At 39.0% G+C, this 22027-nt stretch overlaps 1 protein-coding gene and 2 long non-coding RNA genes across 3 annotated transcripts; all 3 read right to left on the bottom strand.

The window, feature by feature from the left end:
* Positions 1-4107: 4107 nt before the first annotated feature.
* Positions 4108-4709, bottom strand: LOC139193962 (uncharacterized). Its single transcript, XR_011578550.1, has 2 exons — positions 4620-4709; positions 4108-4444 (listed from the first exon to the last, which is right to left on the bottom strand). It is a non-coding gene; the product is annotated as an uncharacterized lncRNA (long non-coding RNA).
* Positions 4710-4807: 98 nt separating this feature from the next.
* LOC139193961 (uncharacterized) lies at positions 4808-5395 on the bottom strand. Its single transcript, XR_011578549.1, has 3 exons — positions 5163-5395; positions 4982-5055; positions 4808-4898 (listed from the first exon to the last, which is right to left on the bottom strand). It is a non-coding gene; the product is annotated as an uncharacterized lncRNA (long non-coding RNA).
* Positions 5396-10914: 5519 nt separating this feature from the next.
* On the bottom strand, positions 10915-13615 carry LOC103451675 (cytochrome P450 86B1-like). Its single transcript, XM_008391089.4, has 2 exons — positions 11711-13615; positions 10915-11568 (listed from the first exon to the last, which is right to left on the bottom strand). Exons 1-2 carry the CDS (start codon positions 12959-12961, stop codon positions 11185-11187), a joined length of 1635 nt encoding a protein of 544 aa, XP_008389311.2. The 5' UTR covers positions 12962-13615; the 3' UTR covers positions 10915-11184.
* Positions 13616-22027: the final 8412 nt, after the last annotated feature.

Genomic DNA, 22027 nt, shown 5'->3' with positions numbered 1-22027 from the left:
AATGTGAAAAAATATGCAAACACTCATGATCTCATCCTCTACTCTTTGAGGATGGGTACATTGTCATTTGAATTATTAAAACCATACAAAGCCTCATGAATAGTATTTTTCTTGAATAGTATTTTTAAGGGAGTTCAAAATAAACCAATTGGAGAAAATCGAAGGTTTTTATTGTAAAAAATGTGCTAGGTTTTTATTAAAACCATACAAAGCCTCATGATTGAAGAAAATTAAAGGTTTTTATTGTTAAAAACGTGCAAGGTTTCCTCCTTGAAACGCAATTACTTTCATTTTGCATATCCCGAACATTTAGTATTTTGTAGTAATGTACTAATCTTTTTCATTAGACTCTTATTCTGGGGTTTGTAATACTTAAAAGACAAATGTTGTTTTTGTGTTTTGAAGTAATATTTATATGACAGTGTGATGTACATATACAAATTTAGTATTATGTTTTCAATTTTTTGGGGGTCAAATTATGTTTTTCATTTTCATTATTTATTGATTTAAAATATATTTTTCTTAATGAGTAACGAGTCGGGTCATATTACCTGATAATATTAACAGGTCGATTTAGATCTGGTCATATTACCCATTTGCTTTTACGGATGTTACACGATACGACCCGTTAAAATATTGTTTGTACCATACTTGACCAATCCCGAAACTACCGAGCACCGGCCAACGCTATACTGTCAAGGACCCAGAAGAGTTCCCCTCCGACCAGGAGGCCAATCACTACTCGACACGTGTCAAGATTAGAAGCCAATCAGAGCGCAGCACGTGTCGACATCAAGAACCAATCATAACATGACACATGTCAATGTGACAAAGCTACAAGTTTTTCTATAAATAGGGGTCATTCCCCCACAATATTGCCTAATGCCATTTTGTGTTAAATCATTCACAAGAACTCACTAAATTGAGAGCTTGATCCTTTGTACTTGTGTAAGCCCTTCACTACTAATAAGAACTCCTCTACTCCGTGGACGTAGCCAATCTGGGTGAACCACGTACATCCTGTGTTTGCTTCTCTGTCTCTATTCATTTACGTACTTATCCTCACTAGTGACCGAAGCAACCAGGCGAAGGTCACAAAACCTGACACTTTCTGTTGTACCAAAGTCTTCGCTGATTTTGTGCATCAACATTTGGCGCCGTCTGTGGGAAACGACACTTATTCCTACTCTCTTCAGCTGTGTCAAGCTGGTTTCTATCATTCGTACACTTTCTTTTGATCAGGCATCCCTCTCCAGCATGGGAAGCGAAGGAAGCCACAGCACACAGAATGACACCCCCCTTGCACATAGTGCGAAACAACGAAAGAAGGAAGGAAAACGAGTTATTCTTCAAGCTAAAGTCGATGAGTTGGAAGCTCAGAACAACAAGATAGCAATGAGGAATGAGGTCCTCCAGGAGCAATATGAGAAGCTCTTCGAGACACTTCACGAAGCTAGGCAAGCTCAGACACGCGAGCTTGTTGCCCCCGTGGAAGTTAACCATCAACTGGGTGCCCTCCAACATGGAGGGTCACATGCATTCGACATAGATATCCCTGATAGGGAACAAATTACCCCTCGATTTGATAATCAACATGAGGCTTCTCTTAACCCAGTTGCTTCGACCCGAACCATGAGAAGCGGAGGGAGACACCTCTTTGCTGAAGGGGCAGAAGGATCGAAAGCCGTCTTTCGCGATTGTCGGGATTTCCTGAAGCAACGTCGAGAGAATTCCATCCATATAAGCTCAAAGATCAATGACCCAAGGATTTCTGAGAGACTCGGTCCCCTGCCACGGCCCGAGCCGGCCACCAACTTGGGGAAGGTGCAACAAGTCCTAGAGAGACATGAGGGTACATGGGACTCAGAGGTGTTCCGACAGACATACCCTGGAAGCCAGTACAGCGAGTCCAGGGAAAAATCACATGCCCTTGATCAAACCTTCCTAATTCCAAGAGGAGATGGAGATTTACGAAAGAAAGCTCCAGTGGCACATAACTCCGCTCAGGACCCCCTTGTCCTACAACTTCTTGAGGAAGTAAACAAGTTGAAGGCTGAACGTCAGGCTGAAATACCTGACTGGAACCAACCCAGGCCTGGCCCTCTTACAAGGAGGATCCTCAACACCCCCCTTCAAGCAAAGACAAAGCAGAAGCTTGGCTTGCAACTTTATACTGGAAAAGAGGACCCGATTGAGCACCTTAACCTCTTTGAGTCCACCATGGCATACCGGATGCACACCGACGAAGAGCGATGTCTTCTCTTCCCCTCCACCCTCTCTGGCGGAGCTCTAAATTGGTATTGTCATCTTACACCTGAGACGGTAGACTCATTTGAGGAATTGAGGAAACTATTTGTTTCCCAACACATTTTCCAAACCGATCGCTTGCACTCTGCAGATGACCTGTACACTATCCGCCAGAGGCCAGACGAGTCATTACGTATGTATGCTGGCCGCTTCAGCCATGAATACTCCCTGTGTGCCGAGGCAGACGACAAGACTGCCCTCAAAGCCTTCACGGCAGGCCTATGTGATTGTTTCTTTAAATACATGATCAATGCCAATACTTGGAAGACTTACTCTGAGGTGATGGCGCAGGCTTATAACCATGCCTCCGCCGAGGCAAAGACATATCAGGAGAAACCCCCTCACCCAACGCCATGGAGGAAGAACTAGCAATAGCTAAAGTTTGACGGTTGGGAAGATCATCCAATGTTTCTCTAGTACAGGACTCTAACAAAGACCCTGAAGACTCCGACATTGCAGACTCAGACTTAGAGCTAAAGCTAGAAGAGCCCTCATCACTAGAACTTCCAGGCTCTGACATCTACAATAAGAAGAAACAAATTCTATCACTACATGCATGATCAAAACATAAGGAAGTTCCTATATTACCCACATGAAGATGGTGCAAAGCGATGCCGGAACCCTTCTCAATCAGAAAGCAATCCGTCTTCCACAGTCACTACAAAACAAGCAAATGAAGACCGTGTCAAGCGCCAAAAAAAAAAAAAAAAAAAAAAAAAAAAAACAGCTTCATCCAAAAAGCTTCACCCGAAAAGCTTCACCTCCAAAACTTCACCCAAAAAGCTTCATCCAAAAAGTTTCACCCAAAAAGCTTCACCTAAAAAAGCTTCACCCAAAAAAAAACTTCACCTCCAAAAAGCTTCACCCAAACAGCTTCACCTAAAAAAGCTTCACCCACAAAGCTTCACCTAAAAAGCTTCACCCACAAAGCTTCACCCAAAAAGCTTCACCTCCAAAACTTCACCCAAAAAGCTTCATCCAAAAAGTTTCACCCAAAAAGCTTCACCAAAAAAAAAAAAAAAAAAAAAAAAAAAAAAAAAAAAACTTCACCTCCAAAAAGCTTCACCCAAACAGCTTCACCTAAAAAAGCTTCACCCACAAAGCTTCACCTAAAAAGCTTCACCCACAAAGCTTCACCCAAAAAACTTCACCCGAAAAGCTTCACTTAAAAAAGCTTCACCTACACAACTTCACCTAAAAAAGCTTCACCTAGAAAGCTCCCTCTACATACTTTCACCTACAAAGCTTCACCATCAAAGCTTCACCTCGAAAGCTTCATCTACAAAGCTTCATCTACAAAGCTTCACCATCAAAGCTTCACCCAAAAAGCTTCACCTAAAAAAGCTTCACCCAAAAAAAACTTCACCTCCAAAAAGCTTCACCCAAACAGCTTCACCTAAAAAAGCTTCACCCACAAAGCTTCACCTAAAAAGCTTCACCCACAAAGCTTCACCCAAAAAACTTCACCCGAAAAGCTTCACTTAAAAAAGCTTCACCTACAAAGCTTCACCTAAAAAAGCTTCACCTAGAAAGCTTCACCTACATAGCTTCACCCAGAAAGTTTCACCATCAAAGCTTCACCTAGAAAGCTTCAACACCAAAGCTTCACCTACAAAGTTTCAACACAAAACCTTGCTCCAAATAAACAAATTTTGTTCACAAAACCCAAGATGCCCTTGAACTTGTACAAAAACACAGGTCAACACAAACATTTGTTTTGTTCTACACCCACAACATCCCTGTCATAACCAAACAAGCAATTATGTATATGTTTCCAAACATATTATAATAGATCCAACAACAAGCCAAAGTCCCAAGTTTCATAATGGACAAAAGTACAAGCAATTCATCAATAATGAAGGTGCTACAAAACTTGGAATCTGCCCCAAAATAGAAATCCAACCCAAGAGACTTTTTCTCTCTCTCCCTCTTCCGCCTCCTTTCATCTATCAAATTTCTGCAACCTCTGCTCTTCTCCAATGGAGCTGAATTTTGGACACCCTATAGTTTTTGAGCATATGAACAACTTTCAAGAAGGAACCATTTCTGTTTGAGCGACGGAAATTAAAGTGTTGAAGCTCCAAACATGACAGTCGGATTCTTGCAGATTTCGAAGCTGCTATGATGTTTCGAAGATCTGGAAATATTTAACCATTAGTTCATTCTAAATTTTTGATATGTTATGAAAGAGACGATGAGGCACAACTTCAATGAAGAAAGCATGCTGATCTGAACAATAGAAAATGGAGTTTCGAAGCTCACAACAAATCTGACGGGTTGACAGAAAAATAATAACCAGTCATTCATCATACCTGAATTTCTTGAGTTATATAGCTCCGAGGGATCTCACATTTGGATATGTTGTAGTTCACAAGCTGAGGAACAACTTCAATGAAGAAAGCATGCTGATCTGAGCAAGAGAAAATAGAGTTTCAAAGCTCACAACAAATCTGACGGGTTGACAGACAAATGATAAACAGTCACTCATCATACCTGAATGTCTGGAGTTATACTGCTCCGAGGGACCTCAAATTTGGATATGTTGTAGTTCACAAGTTAAGGAACAACTTCGATGAAGAAAGTATGTTGATCTGAACAAGAGAAAATGGAGTTTCGAAGCTCACAACAAGTCTGACAGGTTGACAGAAAAATGATGAACAGTCACTAATCATACCTGAATTTCTGGATTTGTACTGCTCCGATGGATCTCAAATTTGGATATGTTGTAGCTGACAAGGTGAGGAACAACTTCGATGAAGAAAGTATGTTGAGATGAACAAGAAAAAATGGAGTTTAGAAGCTCACAACAAGTCTGACGGGTTAACAGAAAATTGATGAACAGTTACTCATCATACCTGAATTTCTGGAGTTGTACTACTCCGATGGATCTCAAATTTGGAGATGTTGTAGTTCACAAGATAAGGAACAACTTTCATGAAGACGACTTTGCGATCTGAGTTATAGAGAATGGTGTTATCTTGCATCCACTCAGGCTGATTAGTGGAAACGAAAAGCAATTCCACCAAAGAAAAGATGAAAAAGAGAGAAAAGCTACTAATTGCACTTGATCTTGTCTAGTCAATAGCATGCAGCATCAAACACACAAAAGTTGGAAATATTTTTAGATAAGGCATATGCGAATGTGTGACATCGAAACAAGGATTCGTTACTTTGACAAATTAGTAACAAGCGAGACACCTCATTCGGCAACTCTCTTCGCCTGAAGACTTGGGGGACTCCCACCATATGCTACTGCACCTTAATACTCGGCAGTCTCACAACCACTCAGCGACTTGGATTTTTCAAGTCTCCAACCGAGAAGTTTTCCTCACTCGGGAAATTAAGGGAACACTACCTCAAACTACATGCTTCACTCACAAAGCTTCAACAATACAGGTTTCAACAAAAGCAAAAATTCAAAGAACTTTATGAAGAAGGCTTTGGTGTATTTAACACAATATATTGAAATGAAGCAAAGCTTATTTATTAATATTTTCGATAAGCCACAAATATGTACATATACATGAGTCAAAATAAACAAACAAAAGGGAGCCTTCACAAAGGTTGCTTAGGGGAAGTCTCAGCAGTCGGTAGAGCCCCAGAAAGAGAAAGCACCGGAGGGTGGTTATCCGGAGCCTCAGTACTTGAAAAAACCCCAGAAGGAGGAGGCATTGGAGGTTCATCATTTGAAGCTTCATTACCAGGTACAGCCCCAGAGGACGAAGGCAATAAATGTCTTTGGAACAAACCCACAAACCGCTGATGATCAAGTAAAACCTTACCATCAGATTCCTTCATCTGGTCAAGCTTCCTCTTCATGTTTGTAGCATAGTCATGGGCGAGCCGGTGCAACTGCTTATTCTCATGCTTGAGCCCTCTAATCTCCTGTTTGAGACTCATCACTTCAGCAGCCAATGATTCAACTTGGCGGGTTCTAGCAAATAGGCGTTGGGCCATATTAGACACAGAACCTGCACACTGAACACTAAGAGCCAGAGAGTCCTTAACAGCCAACTCATCAGACCGTTTGGAAAGTAGTCTGTTATCTTTGGGAGTGAGAAGGTTCCTGGCCACCACTGCAGCGGTCATATCATTCTTCATCACAGAATCCCCAACGGTAAAAGGACCAGTAGGGGATATGAAGGATGGGCGCCATATGTTGTCTGGAGAAGGCGTGGCTGTCTCTTCTCCAAGGTTCAGGTCAAAACGACGGTCGGAGGGTCCAGACATTTTCAAATGTGTTGAAGAAGGAAGAGGTCAGACAAATCAAGATCTTAGAAGTGCAAGAAATGAGCTTCTACTGGTAGAGATTCAGGTGTGCTGTGGAACTTAATGCCAGCCTCTATAAAAATCTGCATTCGACGGAGCTTCAGAAATCGAAGAGGCGTTTGCTTTCTCAAAAGCTGGGCTGCTCAGAGACCACGAGGGCCGATCTCAGAAATCGAAGAGGCGTTTGCTTTCTCAAAAGCTGGGCTGCTTAGAGACCACGAGGGCCGATCTCAGAAATCGAAGAAGCACCTGCTTTTTCAGCCTCGTCAGCACCTGTCACATGCACAATCAGCTTTGCGAAAATTACGGGCAATCTGTCGAAGATTTCTGGTGAAGTAAAAAGCACGTGAATCTTATTGTTCAATCACCGCTCTCCATATGCACCATCAACTCCTCGGGTACCACATATAACTTTGTCAAAGATCTCTGACAAAGTTTAGGCACGAGAATTTCGAAGTTCCAGCTACCCTACTATTACCCATAAGGGTAAAGGAACAGCACCACTGCTTGACAACTGGAAAGTCCCTATGTGTGTCGACCTCCGTGTTTTGCGGCAAGACAAGTTGGCAAGAACGTCCAACCTTTACTCACATTCGAGAAAAGACTCCTAACATAATTACTTTCTCAAAAACCGGAGTAGCACCGCTTTCCGAATCTCGAGAGTCAGATCCTCGACGGGATTGCTTGTTCGAAAACCGAAGAGGCACAACTCTCAGAACTTCGAGAGCCAGATTTCCTTAGATAAAGCTTGTCTGTAATCTTCACACGCAACATCAGCTTTCCAGATACCACATACCACTTTTTCAAAGTGCTCTGACAAAATTAAAACACGTGAAGCTGGCAGCTCCCACTACATTGCTGTGACCAAGAAGGGTAAAGGAATATCATTACTACTTGTTATTGGGAAATCCCTATATACATTGACCTCCCTCCTCAACGGACAGGCAAACCTGCAAAAATGCTCAACCCTTTCTCGCATTCGAAAAGGCACCCTCAACATAACCTCTCGAAATACTCAGCTTTATTTCCCCCCGATAATACCTCAGCAAATAAGCCACACCAAGAACAAGAGTATCTCATATCATCAGGGTCGAAAGCAAGAGTATCCCATATCATGCTTTCTCCCTATCTTTGTCTTTGTCCTTGTCCACACTTGCAGGACAAGGAGAAAGAGAGCAGTCAGTCGGAACCTGAAATCAAACCTCCAATTTGGAACTGACTGCCTGGAGCCTTTGCCTGGTTGCTTACTTAGCATTGCTCTCGAGTACTCATCCTCAACTGCTGTCAAGGTCACGAATTCCACCGGCAAATACCTCATGACAGTTGATCAGATATTGGCTCTTTACACTGAAGCTGCCAAGCATGGATGAGTCACTATGAAGGAATGTTCTGAAGGACCATTTAAATGCAAAGGTTGCACACCACTTCTGCCATGCAAAAGATTGAAGCAGAAGGTTCAACGGTGAGCTGAAACAGATCACTACAGCACGACACCTTTCCATACCACATTCATTATTCCGTCAACAGCAAAAGTATCCCATATCATCAAGGTCGAACGTACTCTAGATTTGATGGACTTGTTTTGACCCTCAAATTTTTGAGTCGGCCTTATACTCTGAAGGGCACCAGAAAACCCTCCAGCACAGTTCAAGAATAAGCCTGTGGAAAGTTACTTCTTCAAAAGCAAAAGTATCTCATATCATCTCTTATCCATTTGCTTCTCCTTATCCTGGCAGTTGAATGAGAGACAAGGAGAAGGAGAACAATCAACCGGAAGCCGAAGTCAAACCTCTGATCCTGGGTTGCTTACTTGGAAGTTTGACTGCTTACCTTGTCTGTCACCTCTTTCGGCAGATCTCCTAGCTCGGCGATTTGGGGGACTCCTACTATAGGGTTTGTATCACACTTGACTAAGCCCGAAACTACAACTAAGCTTCAAGTGAAATTGATACATTACCTTGTGCGTCAACATCAGCTAAATACACCATTCCCGGATGGATGAAAGGTACTTCCAGAGAAGGGCAGATGAAGATCAGACCACACTTCGGTACTTAGAAGTTTCGTGATTACTCAAGGGATTGGATCTTGCAAGTCCCCAACCGAGGAGTTTCCCTCACTCGGGAACTTAGGGGAGCACTGTTTGTACCATACTTGACCAATCCCGAAACTACCGAGCACCGGCCAACGCTATACTGTCAAGGACCCAGAAGAGTTCCCCTCCGACCAGGAGGCCAATCACTACTCGACACGTGTCAAGATTAGAAGCCAATCAGAGCGCAGCACGTGTCGACATCAAGAACCAATCATAACATGACACATGTCAATGTGACAAAGCTACAAGTTTTTCTATAAATAGGGGTCATTCCCCCACAATATTGCCTAATGCCATTTTGTGTTAAATCATTCACAAGAACTCACTAAATTGAGAGCTTGATCCTTTGTACTTGTGTAAGCCCTTCACTACTAATAAGAACTCCTCTACTCCGTGGACGTAGCCAATCTGGGTGAACCACGTACATCCTGTGTTTGCTTCTCTGTCTCTATTCATTTACGTACTTATCCTCACTAGTGACCGAAGCAACCAGGCGAAGGTCACAAAACCTGACACTTTCTGTTGTACCAAAGTCTTCGCTGATTTTGTGCATCAACAAATATCATGTATGTCATGAAAATGACACGAACACAAAAAATATGACACGAATATCAGGTCTAATGAACATAAAAAGAACTTCTTCGATTTTATTTTCTTTAATAATTGGTATTGCGCCACTCATCACACACACCCCGCCTCTCTCTCAAGTAACTTTGAGTTTGTAGTACCGAGATATCTTGATGGATCGAGGAAGCAAAAATATAGGTTATTTATTAACCAAGAACAACAATAGATGAGGGCGCGCAATTTGATAATAAGGATAGAGGATGAGTGGTGGGAAGGATCTGAAGAAATGCACATGGAATACACAATATGGAGAAATTTTTTAGTGTGATCATCATACGGAATGGTATACCACGTGTTGCTCTATAAATGATAGGATACGTGTGTTAAAAAGTTAATAACTTAAAAAATAAAATTTCCTATCACTTATATAAAAACACATGATGTACCACCGGTGTATCCGTCACAACTGAAAATTTCTCCATGAAAATAAAAACCAAAAAGTTAAAACAGTTTTGAGTAGGTTTTCTTTTCATTTTGTAAGTCATTGTATGTTTGTTTCTGCCTCTTCCCACACTCCCTCCGCATTCTTCAGTCATCCATCTACTTTCTCTCTAATTTAATAATAAAAACTATAAAATATTAAAAAAATAAAATAGTAATCGAACCGACACTAAAAAATCCAGAAAATCGAGCTGCATGCATGCAATAATGAAGGGACAAGATTTTGGAGATCACGAACTGCTCCACCAAAGATCTCTTTTGTAGCATCCGAGCTACGGAGCTAGTACTACGTTCAAATTGAATGGTAAAAGAGTGGATGCAGCTGATGCAGCTCGCGTGGAAGTCGTACAAAGTCTCGCACTTTTTATGCAGTCGTGGGGCAAACTATACAGAGCAAAGCATGTGCCTGGGTTCGTATCAATGATTGAAACAAATTCCGGCCAGCATATGGTTGAGGAAGAGGATGACATTAATGCTAACTCTTTCTTCGTTTGGAACTTAATAGTTATCTACGAATGATTAGATACCAGACTACTACTCATTTTCCAATATGCTTAGTTTAATGCTTAGCGGACTCTTTTTAATATCCACATAACCTCATATTGACACGTGGCATCCGATGATTGTTCATGTGGAAGCCATGTCACGGGTTAACGACCGTTTTAGTAGACAGCTTAACGGATATATAAAAGTGTTCTAAAATTTTGACTTTAATTACCATATTAACTTGATGCATGAAATGTTGAAAACCAATAAATTTCATGGTATTAAACTGAAATTAACCCAATAATTTTGTAGCGAAGAACAACCTATCCGACAAATATTTTGACAGCAATAATGCCGTTGCCGACAAGTTATTTGGCCGCAAAGTTATCTTGGTGACAGGCACAGTTTGACGCCCGAGATTTGTTGACTAAAAATTGAGCCAACGAAATAATAATATTCGTCCAAAAAACTCTTATCCAACATGCTTTGTGCGACGAAATGATCGACGAATTTTTTTTTGTCAGGAAAGATTCTTTGTTCACAAATTTTGACTTCTATCAAAACTAATATTGTTAGTAAAATCAAAATTTCTTAGTGGCTAGAAAGTGTTTGCTCAAGTGTCAAAATTAACAAAGGACACCAAGATATTTTAGAGTCTACGTGAAACAGACTGATAATTTAGACCGATGCCATAGCTCTTAATTAATCGCTGTTGAAATTTCTTACCAAACAATACACACCTTTGTCCAATATTTTGATCCATTCTGGACAAAACAAAAGATGAACGGTCTCACAATAATTCTGCTATATATAGAAATTCAGTTCCCTTACCACTCCTCCAGGCTACAAAACTCCAAGACACTATTTATCCATAAACAGCAACAACGTCGCAAACGACGAAAACGAAAGGGAAAACACATCTCCAATATTAATATAATATAATTTCTAGTAAAATTTGACGCTCAGCTAGCATGGTCACGTCTGTGGAGAGTGACCTGCAAGCCATGCTTCATGTACATGGTCAGTGCGAGCTTTGGCTCCACCCGATGATTTTCGACCACCTTCACATGGTATCGATAGATGATAAAGGCAGCAACAAACTTCATTTGATAATAAGCGAAATCTTTGCCCAAGCACAGGCGAGGACCGCCATTGAAAGCCGTAAATTTGTAGGCAGATTCACTCATGAAACGGCCATCTGAAGGTTGTAGCCATCTCTCAGGCCTGTACTCCCTACAGTCCTTTCCCCAAATCGCCTCCATTCTCCCCATGCTGTAAATTGAGTATATCACTCTTGTCCCCTTCTTCAGTATCGTTCCATCTGGAAATATGTCGTCTTCAACTGCCTACATACATATATAATTCATGAGTATATAATTAGTTGATGAATATGTGATAAAAAATATCCATTTAAGTACTCGTAAACTAATCTAATAAAAAAGAAAAAGAACTAAAGTGCAGATTGCGATGTAATTGCATTGAACTTACCTGCTTGTGATCGAGTGGAACCGAAGGGTACAACCTTAGAGCCTCTGATATAGCTGCATGAAGATACTCCATCTTCTTTATATCTTCCGGCTTGAATACTGTTATTTCATCATTATCGTGATCCGATGATGATCTCGTACCCACAATGTTGCGTACTTCTTGAAGAATCTTGTGTTCCACCTCCGGATTGTGATGAAGCAGCCAGAAGAACCAGCTCAATGCCACCGATGACGTGTCTCTCCCCGCCAGTATAAAGTTAACGCATATATCCCTCAAGAACTTTTCTGAAGACGCCTCTCCCTTCTCGTCTTTCAACCCCATAAACACCGTTAACAGATCTGGTTTGATTTGCTTCTTCTCTGAATAAATCTCATCATTACGATTAAGCAGTGAAGCTAGTTCTTTCTTTCTTGTCCGGATGACATCATCTGCGAATTCATCCACTTCTCTTATGGACATCTTAAGCTTCCTCTCTCCACCCAAGTTGAGGCACCTCATGGCCTTCCATACGCACGTAGGGATTACAAAGCGCATCAGCGTTCCTGTCGTTGCGTTCTCAAAAGCCTGAGCAAATGGTATGTTGGGTAAACCCCGCTGCAAGCAACCGGGATCGACCCCAAATGAGATCATGCAAATGTTGTCAAAAGTCAACCTCATAAGAATGTCTTGGAGGTCGATTTGGGTCGAATTTTTTATGGAGTCCTCCAAGACAGGTAACAACCGAGCGTAAACCAGCTCAAACAAGGAATCCACCGTCAGTTTCCGGAACTTGGCTGAGTGGAACTCAATGCTCGCCGTTTTCCTTTGGCACTGCCAATTCATACCATCCGCGCTGAATATTCCATCCCCAAGAAAATCTCCAACGGTGTCTAGGAAATAAGGGCCTTTGGGGTAATTGGAGAACTTGGTCTTGAGAAGGTGCTCCAAGTTACGAGGGTCACAAGTGATGACTCCAAAGAGGCAGCTAAACCAAGGGCCTTTGAATCGAAACGTTCCGTTTTTGCGGCAAAGAGCTTCGGAGAGCCACTCATATGTGTTGTTTTGGAGACCGAGTACCGCCAGAGACAGAGAGGGGAACATGCCAAGCACTGGCCAAACTGGTATGCCATGTTGCTTCTTTTGCCTCAAGGTTTTTATGACTACAAAAACACAAAGAGCCAGAAAGAGCCCCAATATTTGGACATGGTCGAGGAAAAAATGTTGCCGCGAAATTAAGTTTGCAGCAACAAAAGTCTCATCGTCGGAGGACATGAAAGAGCTGGGATTATTGGTAGGAGAGGAGGAGCAGTGATCGTATGGTTGGAATGATAGGATCAGGGGTGTGATTTTGTTGATTTCAGTAGTTCTGTTGGTGTTTTTGGAAATGGAAGGAAGAAGAAGATAAGTACAGCAATAGAGAGTACGTTACTGTCTTGTTTCACCTTGGATTCGATTGCATCAGCTCACACAAATGCACACAAAGCATGAGTGGTGAGAATAAAAACAAGTAACCGTCACAACCTCACACGCTCAACATGCTTGAGCTTACTCACGTGCAGTGTACTGGTACAACCTAAAAACACCAACATACCTTCTGCACTGCAATATCGATCTCAACTCTGCAATTCATCTTCTGCAACAATCCTTAAGTCTCAACAATGAAATGTTGTTGATGGTGAGTTGACAAACTAATAACAAACAAATATGGGTGATAAGCTTCTTACCTCTCTCATTTACACCCTCAAATTTGCAAGGGAAGGAGAAGGAGAAATTTTTATTTATTTTTTGATTGTTTTTCTAAAGGTAATGCTAGTTAGACCAAATTTTTAAGTCAAATTTTGTAAAGTAAATCATGTGGTTATTGATGATTGTATTATTACTTAACATCTTATTTTCTAAGAAAAACTAATGAAAAAGACTTGAAAACTTCGAGTTTTAACGATAACGACAAAATAAGAGGTAAAAATGTGGTTTTTAATTAAAGTGAACAATACTGAGAGTTTTTCATTAAAGTTCCTTATTTTCTATTGGTGATTCATTATTTAGCTTGTAAATTTGATTTATAGATTGGTCTACCTAGCATTATCTTTGGTTGAATGAGTGAGGGAGATAAGGTTGAGAGAGAAAGATAGATAGAGATACTGGAACTCTCATTTTTTTTCTTTTTTCAATGGAATAAATCCTAAAACGTTTTGTTTGTTGTGAATAATATGTGGATGGTCCACATGAATAGTTTGTTACTATTTATGCACAGTATTTTCACTATTCATTGTGGAAAATTTGTAAAGTGAATAGTGTTCTCTTTTGTTTATAAAATGAATAAGAGGTGAAGAAGGTTGAGAGACTCACGGAGAGATAGGAAGGAAGAAAGGATGAGAGAAAAAAGATAGGAAGAGAGAAAAGAGAGGAAGAAGAGAGGAGATAATAGAGAGAGTTATATTTGTGCTCCTATTATTCCAAATTATAATGAAAGCACCGCTGATGCCTCAAGGACGTACTCAAGTCACACTGACTGTAGAGGAACCTCGTAAATTTTGTGTTTTGTTTCATTTATTCCACTGCACCCACCGTCGATTTTACAACACGTTATCAGCACGAGAAGCTATCATGTCAGTAGAAAACACAACGCCATAAATCCGATGAAGCATTACCTACCTTTCACCTCTGCTAGCCAAAATATCACAGAATAAAAGGTATATCCATTTTCTGTCTCTCCTACTGCGCCTGAAACGCCCCACCAAATTCCAATGAGAATTGAAATTTACAACGACTTGAAGTCGTCATGAGATGAGAAAACTCGTACTTGACAACTGGTTTTCAGAGATCCAGAAGAATCTCATCAGATTTGGAAACCCAGATCGCGTCGTTTTTTATGGATCTCGAGAACTCCCATGAATACTCGGTTGTCTGAGATGGTGATGGCAGGGCTGACTCCACATAGGCCTTCCTCTCTTGTACCTCCATCAACCCTGTTGTCATCTATGTTCCTGCATGGAGGTTCTTGCTTCGCGATGCCATGTTCTCTGGGCCATGCAAGAAAATTGAAGAAAACATGGGGATGAGAAATGGTATTCCTTATCTGGCATCTCCCATGGAAAAAGTAACAATCTGTGGGTTTTTGTGGAAAGAAAAAGGGGCAAAACAATGGAATGATGCATCATCACATTTTGAAAAAGCATAAGATAAAATAATAAAATAAAAGGAAAAATGATGGTGCATCAAGCACCATGTGGAAACCAACGAAGAAAACAAATTAAATAAAATAAAATAAAAGCAAAAGTTTTTGGAATGATAGTATGTGAATGAATAAGAAGAAATAATAAAACAAAAATGGGACATAAAGGTTGTTGTGATGGCAACAAATTTCGAACACATTGGTAAGTGGAATTGTCAAACTCCACCAACCACAACATTACAAGCTCTTTACTGCAATTTATTTATGTGAATGGTGTTGGTTTAAAATCCTTTCACAAGTTCTATTTACTTTAAAGCAATTTATTTACCATGGACGGTTTTACTGCCTACTGCTTTAAGTTTTGATTTATGTGAATGGTGTTGGTTTAAAATCCTTTCACAAGTTCTATTTACTTTAAAGCAATTTATTTACCATGGACGGTTTTACCGCCTACTGTTTTAAGTTTTGATTTATGTGAATGGTGCTGAATTAAAGCCCTTGTCACAAGCTTTATTTACTTAAATGCAATTTATTTACTATGGTTGGAATTATCGTCTATTGCTTTAATTTATTTATTATACTTATTTTTGTTACGATAAGTACATACTGGACCTGAAGTTTCTTGATCAAATCAGAACATGTAGTTTCTTGATTCTCATCATATAAAATGATTGGACCCGAAGTTCCATCATACAAAAAGATCAGGCATGAAGTCCCTTGATCGTGAAGATCAGGACATGAAATTCCTTGATAAGTATCGTAAGTGTGAAGTGCTGCAGTGCCTCAACTTAATTGTAATAAAAGCTGTAAGAGTCTCAGTCCAGAAGTTCCTTATGTCCATACTCAAAATGGTTTAGCAGAAGCATTTATTAAGCGGATGAAATTGATTACCCGCGCTCTGCTCATGAAAACGAAATTGCCAGTTTTGACATGGGGACATGTCATTTTACATAATTCATTATTAAGTTTGGTTGAGGCCAGTTGCCAACCATCAATATTTCTCAGTACAACTCGTGTTTGGGCACCAGCCAAACATTAACATTTACGAGTTTTTGGTTGTGTTATCTATGTGCTTGTAAGATTGCCACAACGTACTAAAATAAGGCATCAATACAAATTGGGAATTTATGTTGAATTCGATCCACCATCTATCATTCAACATTTGGAACCCTTGACTGGGGATATATTTACCGCATGATTTGCGGACTATAATTTTGATAAGATAGTTTTCCCGCCATTAGAGGGAGAAAATAACATTGTTCCAAAAGAACGATGAGAAAATATCATTCCAGAAGAATGATAAGAAAAGACTGTTTCAGAAGAATGAAGAGAATTTGTCTTATTTTGATTCACGAAGCAATCAATATGAAAATGAAGTAAGAATAATTGAATGATGCAACGAAAGTGATGAAATCATATATACTTGCTGCAAATGTGCCTACAAGAATTGATGTCCCTGTTGGACAACATAATATGGTAGTAAATGATTTATTTGTTGCACGCCTGAAGCGTGGCAGACCCTTAGACTAAAAAAGTTCATTCATTCGAAAGAAGAAGAATATGGCACTACTAAACTATTGCATTCCCGAAGCATAACTGTTGCATGCCAGAAGCATGACAGTCGTCGCATGGATATACGTCCCAGAAAGGACAATCTGCGGACATGGGAATGTTGATGTCTCATGCATGGAGCATGATAGACATATAGGTTCCAATGACTCAACTCTCGGAAGTGAAGATTAAAATCCAAGTTCTATAACGCTCTAGAAGATGTTATGATCCGCATTCTCTAAATTACGACTATCCTGGAAGAGATAGTGTAATGCCCTTGAAGAGGCAATGGATATCCAAATAAATGAAAAGCTTTTATGCATGCACATGCACATGAGAATATGGGATCACAGATTGATGATAATCAATGGTAATTTTGGTTTTTATAAGTAGCTACTAAATTCATCAATGAGCTGTGTTGATATTGAGTCTCGTTCTTTTTCGTCAACAAAATTATTGGCAAAAAATGGAGAAAGGCAATTCCATTACAATTTTGTAAGAACGTAGAAAAATGGACCTATATATGTTTGAATAGCCAAAATATGTTGAACCAATGAGGTTACATATAGGCATTTGTAATACAATGAAATATACATACATGATATGACACAAGGTTACTAATTATACTCTTGTAAACGAGTTCATATGAATGGAGAATTATATATGAAGGGTTGTGAGTCATCCACATCATAGCTCCATAAGTAAATCCCTCAAGTATACATGGGAGCAAATTGCTTTGTATAAATTCCAAAGGAAAATGTGTCATAAAGTGTAGAAAATCCCTGAATGATTCAAATTGCTTGAAGTAAGTCCCCGAAGGGTAAAGCATAAATTATGTACTCAATACCAATGGATGGTATAAATTGCCTTAGTGAGTACTATCATTATGATATTGTTGCAACATACTAAAATATCTTGCAAGAGTCAATGACATTAAATTAGAACTCCTGAAGAGTTGATGATATTAAATTAGAACTCCTAAAGAGTCAAGAAAGATTATAAAGTGTTGAGAGAAATATTGTCTCGAGCTGCAGATCGAACAATCTACCAACACGAATCTTATCCATGATGTCTATGATATTCAAAGAACCATATGAATTGAAGATTATGAGTTGAATATTCAAATGATGTAGACATTAAGAAAGATCATTTATCTTCGAGAAGGTAAAGATAAATTAATGTTTGGTCAAGAAGTACCACATCTTAGTGAAGTATATGATTTATTGTATTTGGCACAATACACTGAATGAAATAAAGCTTATCTATTAATATCTTCGAGAAATTACAGATATGTGCATACACATGAGTTAAAACAAACAAATAGGATGGAGCTTTCACAAAGGTTGCTCATGTGAAACCTTAGTACTCGGAAGTACCCTATAATGAGGAGGCACTTGAGATTGATCATGTGGCACCCTAGTACTTAGCAAAACACCAGAAGGGGAAGGCATCAGTTGCTTTCGAAATCTAGCAACGAACATTTGGTGATCACTTTGAGTCCGACTTTTGGATTCCTGCAGCTGGTCGAGCTTTCTTTTCATGCTCGTAGAGTAATTATTTCCAAGCACGTGTAACACTCTATTCTCGTGCTTGAGCCCTCTAATATCTTGTTTAAGACTTGCCACCTCAACCATCAATGATTCAACTTGGTGAGTTTAAGCAAGTAGGCGTTGGCCCATATTGGAAATAGAGCCAGCACACTGAACACTGAGAGCCAAGGAGTCTTGAACGGCCAACTCGTCAGATCATTTTAAAAGGATTTTGTTATCCTTTGGAGTGAGAAGATTCCTAACTACCACAGTAGCGGTTATGTTATTCTTCATCGCAAAGTCCTCAACTGTAAGAGGACCATTAGAAGATAAGAATGACGGAAGCCATATCTTATCCTGACGCTGCTCGTCTGTATCACTCCTAAGACTCAAATCTAAGCAACTGTTAGATGGGCAAGTCATTTTCAGAAATGATGAAGGAAAAAAGAGGTCAAATAAAATCTCAGAAGTACCAGAAGGGGAAAATTTCTACAGGCAACAACTTTCTGAACATACTCTTGAACACAATTGATATCTCTATAAAAGAAGAGGCAACAGAGCTACTTGTTCAGAGATCGAAGATGCACCGTTCTCCGAATTTCAAAAACCAGATTTTCCAGAATAAAGTTCGTTGGCATTTTTCTGACGCAATCTCAGCTTTTTCTGATATCGAATGCAACTTTGTCAAAGATCTCTGACAAAGTTGAAAACGCGTAAATCTTACTGTTCTAATTACACCACAGTTGCTGACAAGAGTAAAGGCACAGCACTACCACTTGCTATTGAAAAATCTCTATATATGTCGACCTTCGTTCTCCATAACAAGGCAGACCTGCAAAACTCCTAACTCTTCCTCATCTCCGAAAATGCATCTTCAACAAAGCATCTTGAAATACTCAGTTTTCTTCCTCTCTGAGAATACATCTTCAAAAACATGTCATGCTAGAGCAAGAGTACCTCATATTATCAGGGACGAGAGTAAGAGTATCTTATATCATGCAATCTCCCTGTCTTTTCCTTTGTCCTTGTTCTTACCTGCAAAGACAAGGATAAAGAAAGAAATATGTCGGAACCTCCACTCCAACTCCCGGTAAGCAACCGACTGCCTGGAACCTTTCCTGATTGCTTACCTAGTATTGCTCTCGAGTAGCCATCTTCAACTGTTGTTGGAGCTGGGTCTCTATTCACCAAGAAGTGATGAACTATCCAAATGTAAGGGTTGCATTCCACTCCTACATCAGAAGGCAAATACTGCAGGAGAATATGCCACACATGCATGGGGGAAACTAGGGAAAATACTACTTAAGCAAGGGAAACAAGTAAGGCAAGTGAAAATGGTACATTGAAGTATGTGGAGACAAGCGCAACAAACACGTGTTGATTCATCCCCGACAAAGCCGAATATCACTTGCCACGTGAAGCTTCTCACGGTGCAACTTCATTCAAGATCAAGTTTCGAAGGTCCTTCAAGAAATCACAAGTTTGATTCAAGATCAAATGTCCACCACCCTTGAATTAAATTTAGCTCCAGATAAAAGAAGTAAATTCAGACCTTTGGAGGAAGTCTAGCAGAAGGCCCTCCATCCCAGTTCAAAAACAAGCCTGTGGAAAGTTAACAACAAGTAAAGCACCTCTTTCGGCAACTCTTCTTACTAAGAGACTGAAGCAGAATGATCAATGATCAGCCTAAATGATTTGAAATCAGGGGAAGATACTCATCAGGGGGAGCATTCAAAACAGATCAAGATTTTAAAGAGTTAATCGAAGACTTGTGGCTATCCAAGGGGGAGTGTTGTGAATAATATATGGATGGCCCACATGAATAGTTTGTTACTATTTATGCATGGTATTTTCACCATTCATTTGTGGAAAATTTGTAAAGTGAATAGTGTTCTCTTTTGTTTATAAAATGAATGAGAGGTGAAGAAGGTTGAGAGACTCACAGAGAGATAGGAAGGAAGAAAGGATGAGAGAAAAAAGATAGGAAGAGAGAAAAGAGAAGAAGATGAGAGGAGATAATAGAGAGAGTTATCTTTGTACTCCTATTATTCCAAATTATAATGAAATCACCACTACTGCCCCGAGGACGTACTCCAGTCACACTGACTATAGAGGAACCTCGTAAATTTTATGTCTTGTTTCATTTATTCCATTGCACCCATCGTCAATTTTACAACACTGTTACTATCTTTTAGTTCTTTTTGAACATTGATGGATGTATTATGTATGTCCTTGAAGCCAATAATGAGATCATATTCTTTAGTATTATACAGAAGGAAATTATATTTTCTCCTTCACACCCTTGTTTAATATTGTATTGTTTTATTTATTTATTCAATTTGATGAGCATAAATTAAAAAAGGTGTGTGAAGAGTTAAAAAATGTGTGAAGATCATGTATAATACATGCATCTTCCCATAGCGAAAATGTACGTATCTTCACCATATAAATTCTATAATCAGAACTGTTTAATTTCTTAATCTTCATTTGAATGTTATTTCTATACAAAAATATTCGAATCGAGGATCATTTATGCATCCACATTTATTGAAAAAAAAATCAACTGCATGAATACTATGATGAACACTCCATTTATTTGAAACATTTGGATGACTAAACATCTTAGACTTGAATTATATTTTTGTAAAGATGGTTTTCAAATCAAGAGTAAGAAATAATCGGATTTTATTACGAAATTTATACTGTGAAAATATATCCGTAAGGGGTTATATGTGCATTTCCCTGTAGAAATGCGAACATTATAAATCAGCTCCATCCTTAATTAATGGATAAAAGATAAGCCAACGACAGGTTGTCGCAATGATTAAGCTAGAATAATTAAACTAGCAGTAATAAAAGAAGCATAAAAATATAATTTTGAACTATTTATAGTTTAGTATCTCATTTATAAATCATCTTTGTAAAAAATTAGACAAATCAAAACCATTAAGACATTTATTTCTAATGAAGAAATTGGAGGAATACCGTTCTACAAAGAAACAATTTAATCCAACAGTCATATGATTTAGATTTGTATGATTTTGGTAGACAAGATATTTGATAGAAAACCTAAAAAATAGACGATTTAGGTTGTTAAAATACATTATATAATGAACCCCACAAGAACGTGTGTGAAAAATGTGTGTTCTCAATTCCTAACAACCCATATACATGTATATTTTCCCTTTCTTAATGCTAAGGTGAATTTAAATCACATGATTGCTAGTCCATTGTGAAGCTTAGCTTACTCTCTTTTTATTAATATAGATAATATCATTTGTTAAAAAAAAAGTTAAAAAAAAAAAACCTAAGAGACAAGATAACTAACAGCTTTTGACAAAAAAAAGGGATACCTAAAAGCTTCCAGTACCAGTCCCCTTCCAGTCAAACCCCGACAAAGACGCCCACCCCAACCTGCTAAATTATTAGCTTTGTTAGTTGTTAATTGGTTGGTTGATAATTTGAATGAGAGAAAAGAAAGTGGAACCACTTTCATTATTACTTGGACACAAATGACAAAATGTCTAGAGCTTATCCAGGCTAAATAAGCACTAATGCAATTTATACAATTTTTACTCATCACTCTACATCACCACTTGATGATAGTGAGTAAACATGCAATTTATACACTAGAATAAAGCTCTAAACTCTACACCCAAACTACCCTTCTAGATACTCATTGTTTGTACATAAAATACTATGACTTGTCAAGCACTCTATGTGTATTATCAACTGAATATGACCGTCCCAACCTGCTAAATTATTAGTTTTGTTAGTTGTTAATTAGTTGGTTGATAATTTGAATGAGAGAAAAGAAAGTGGAACCACTTTCATTATTGCTTGGACACAAATGACAAAATGTCTAGAGCTTATCCAGGCTAAATAAGCACTAATGCAATTTATACAACTTTTACTCATCACTCTACATCACCACTTGATGATAGTGAGTAAAAATGCAATTTATACACTAGAATAAAGCTCTAAACTCTATACCCAAACTACCCTTCTAGATACTCATTGTTTGTACATAAAATACTATGACTTGTCAAGCATGCCATGTGTATTATCAACTGAATATGACCG

The sequence above is a fragment of the Malus domestica genome, chromosome 02, assembly GCF_042453785.1.
Source record: "Malus domestica chromosome 02, GDT2T_hap1".
NCBI classification, from domain to species: domain Eukaryota; kingdom Viridiplantae; phylum Streptophyta; class Magnoliopsida; order Rosales; family Rosaceae; genus Malus; species Malus domestica.
Note: the sequence above shows the minus strand (reverse complement) of the source record. Positions and strands in the feature narration are given on the sequence as shown.

What these genes read in the sequence shown, in the direction of transcription:
- LOC103451675 (XM_008391089.4), bottom strand. Translation starts at nt 12,961, where the DNA reads ATGTCCTCCGACGATGAGACTTTTGTTGCTGCAAACTTAATTTCGCGG. An exon ending in TTCCACTCGATCACAAGCAG is followed by an intron (nt 11,569 to 11,710) that starts GTAAGTTCAATG and finishes ATATGTATGTAG; the next exon opens with GCAGTTGAAGACGACATATT.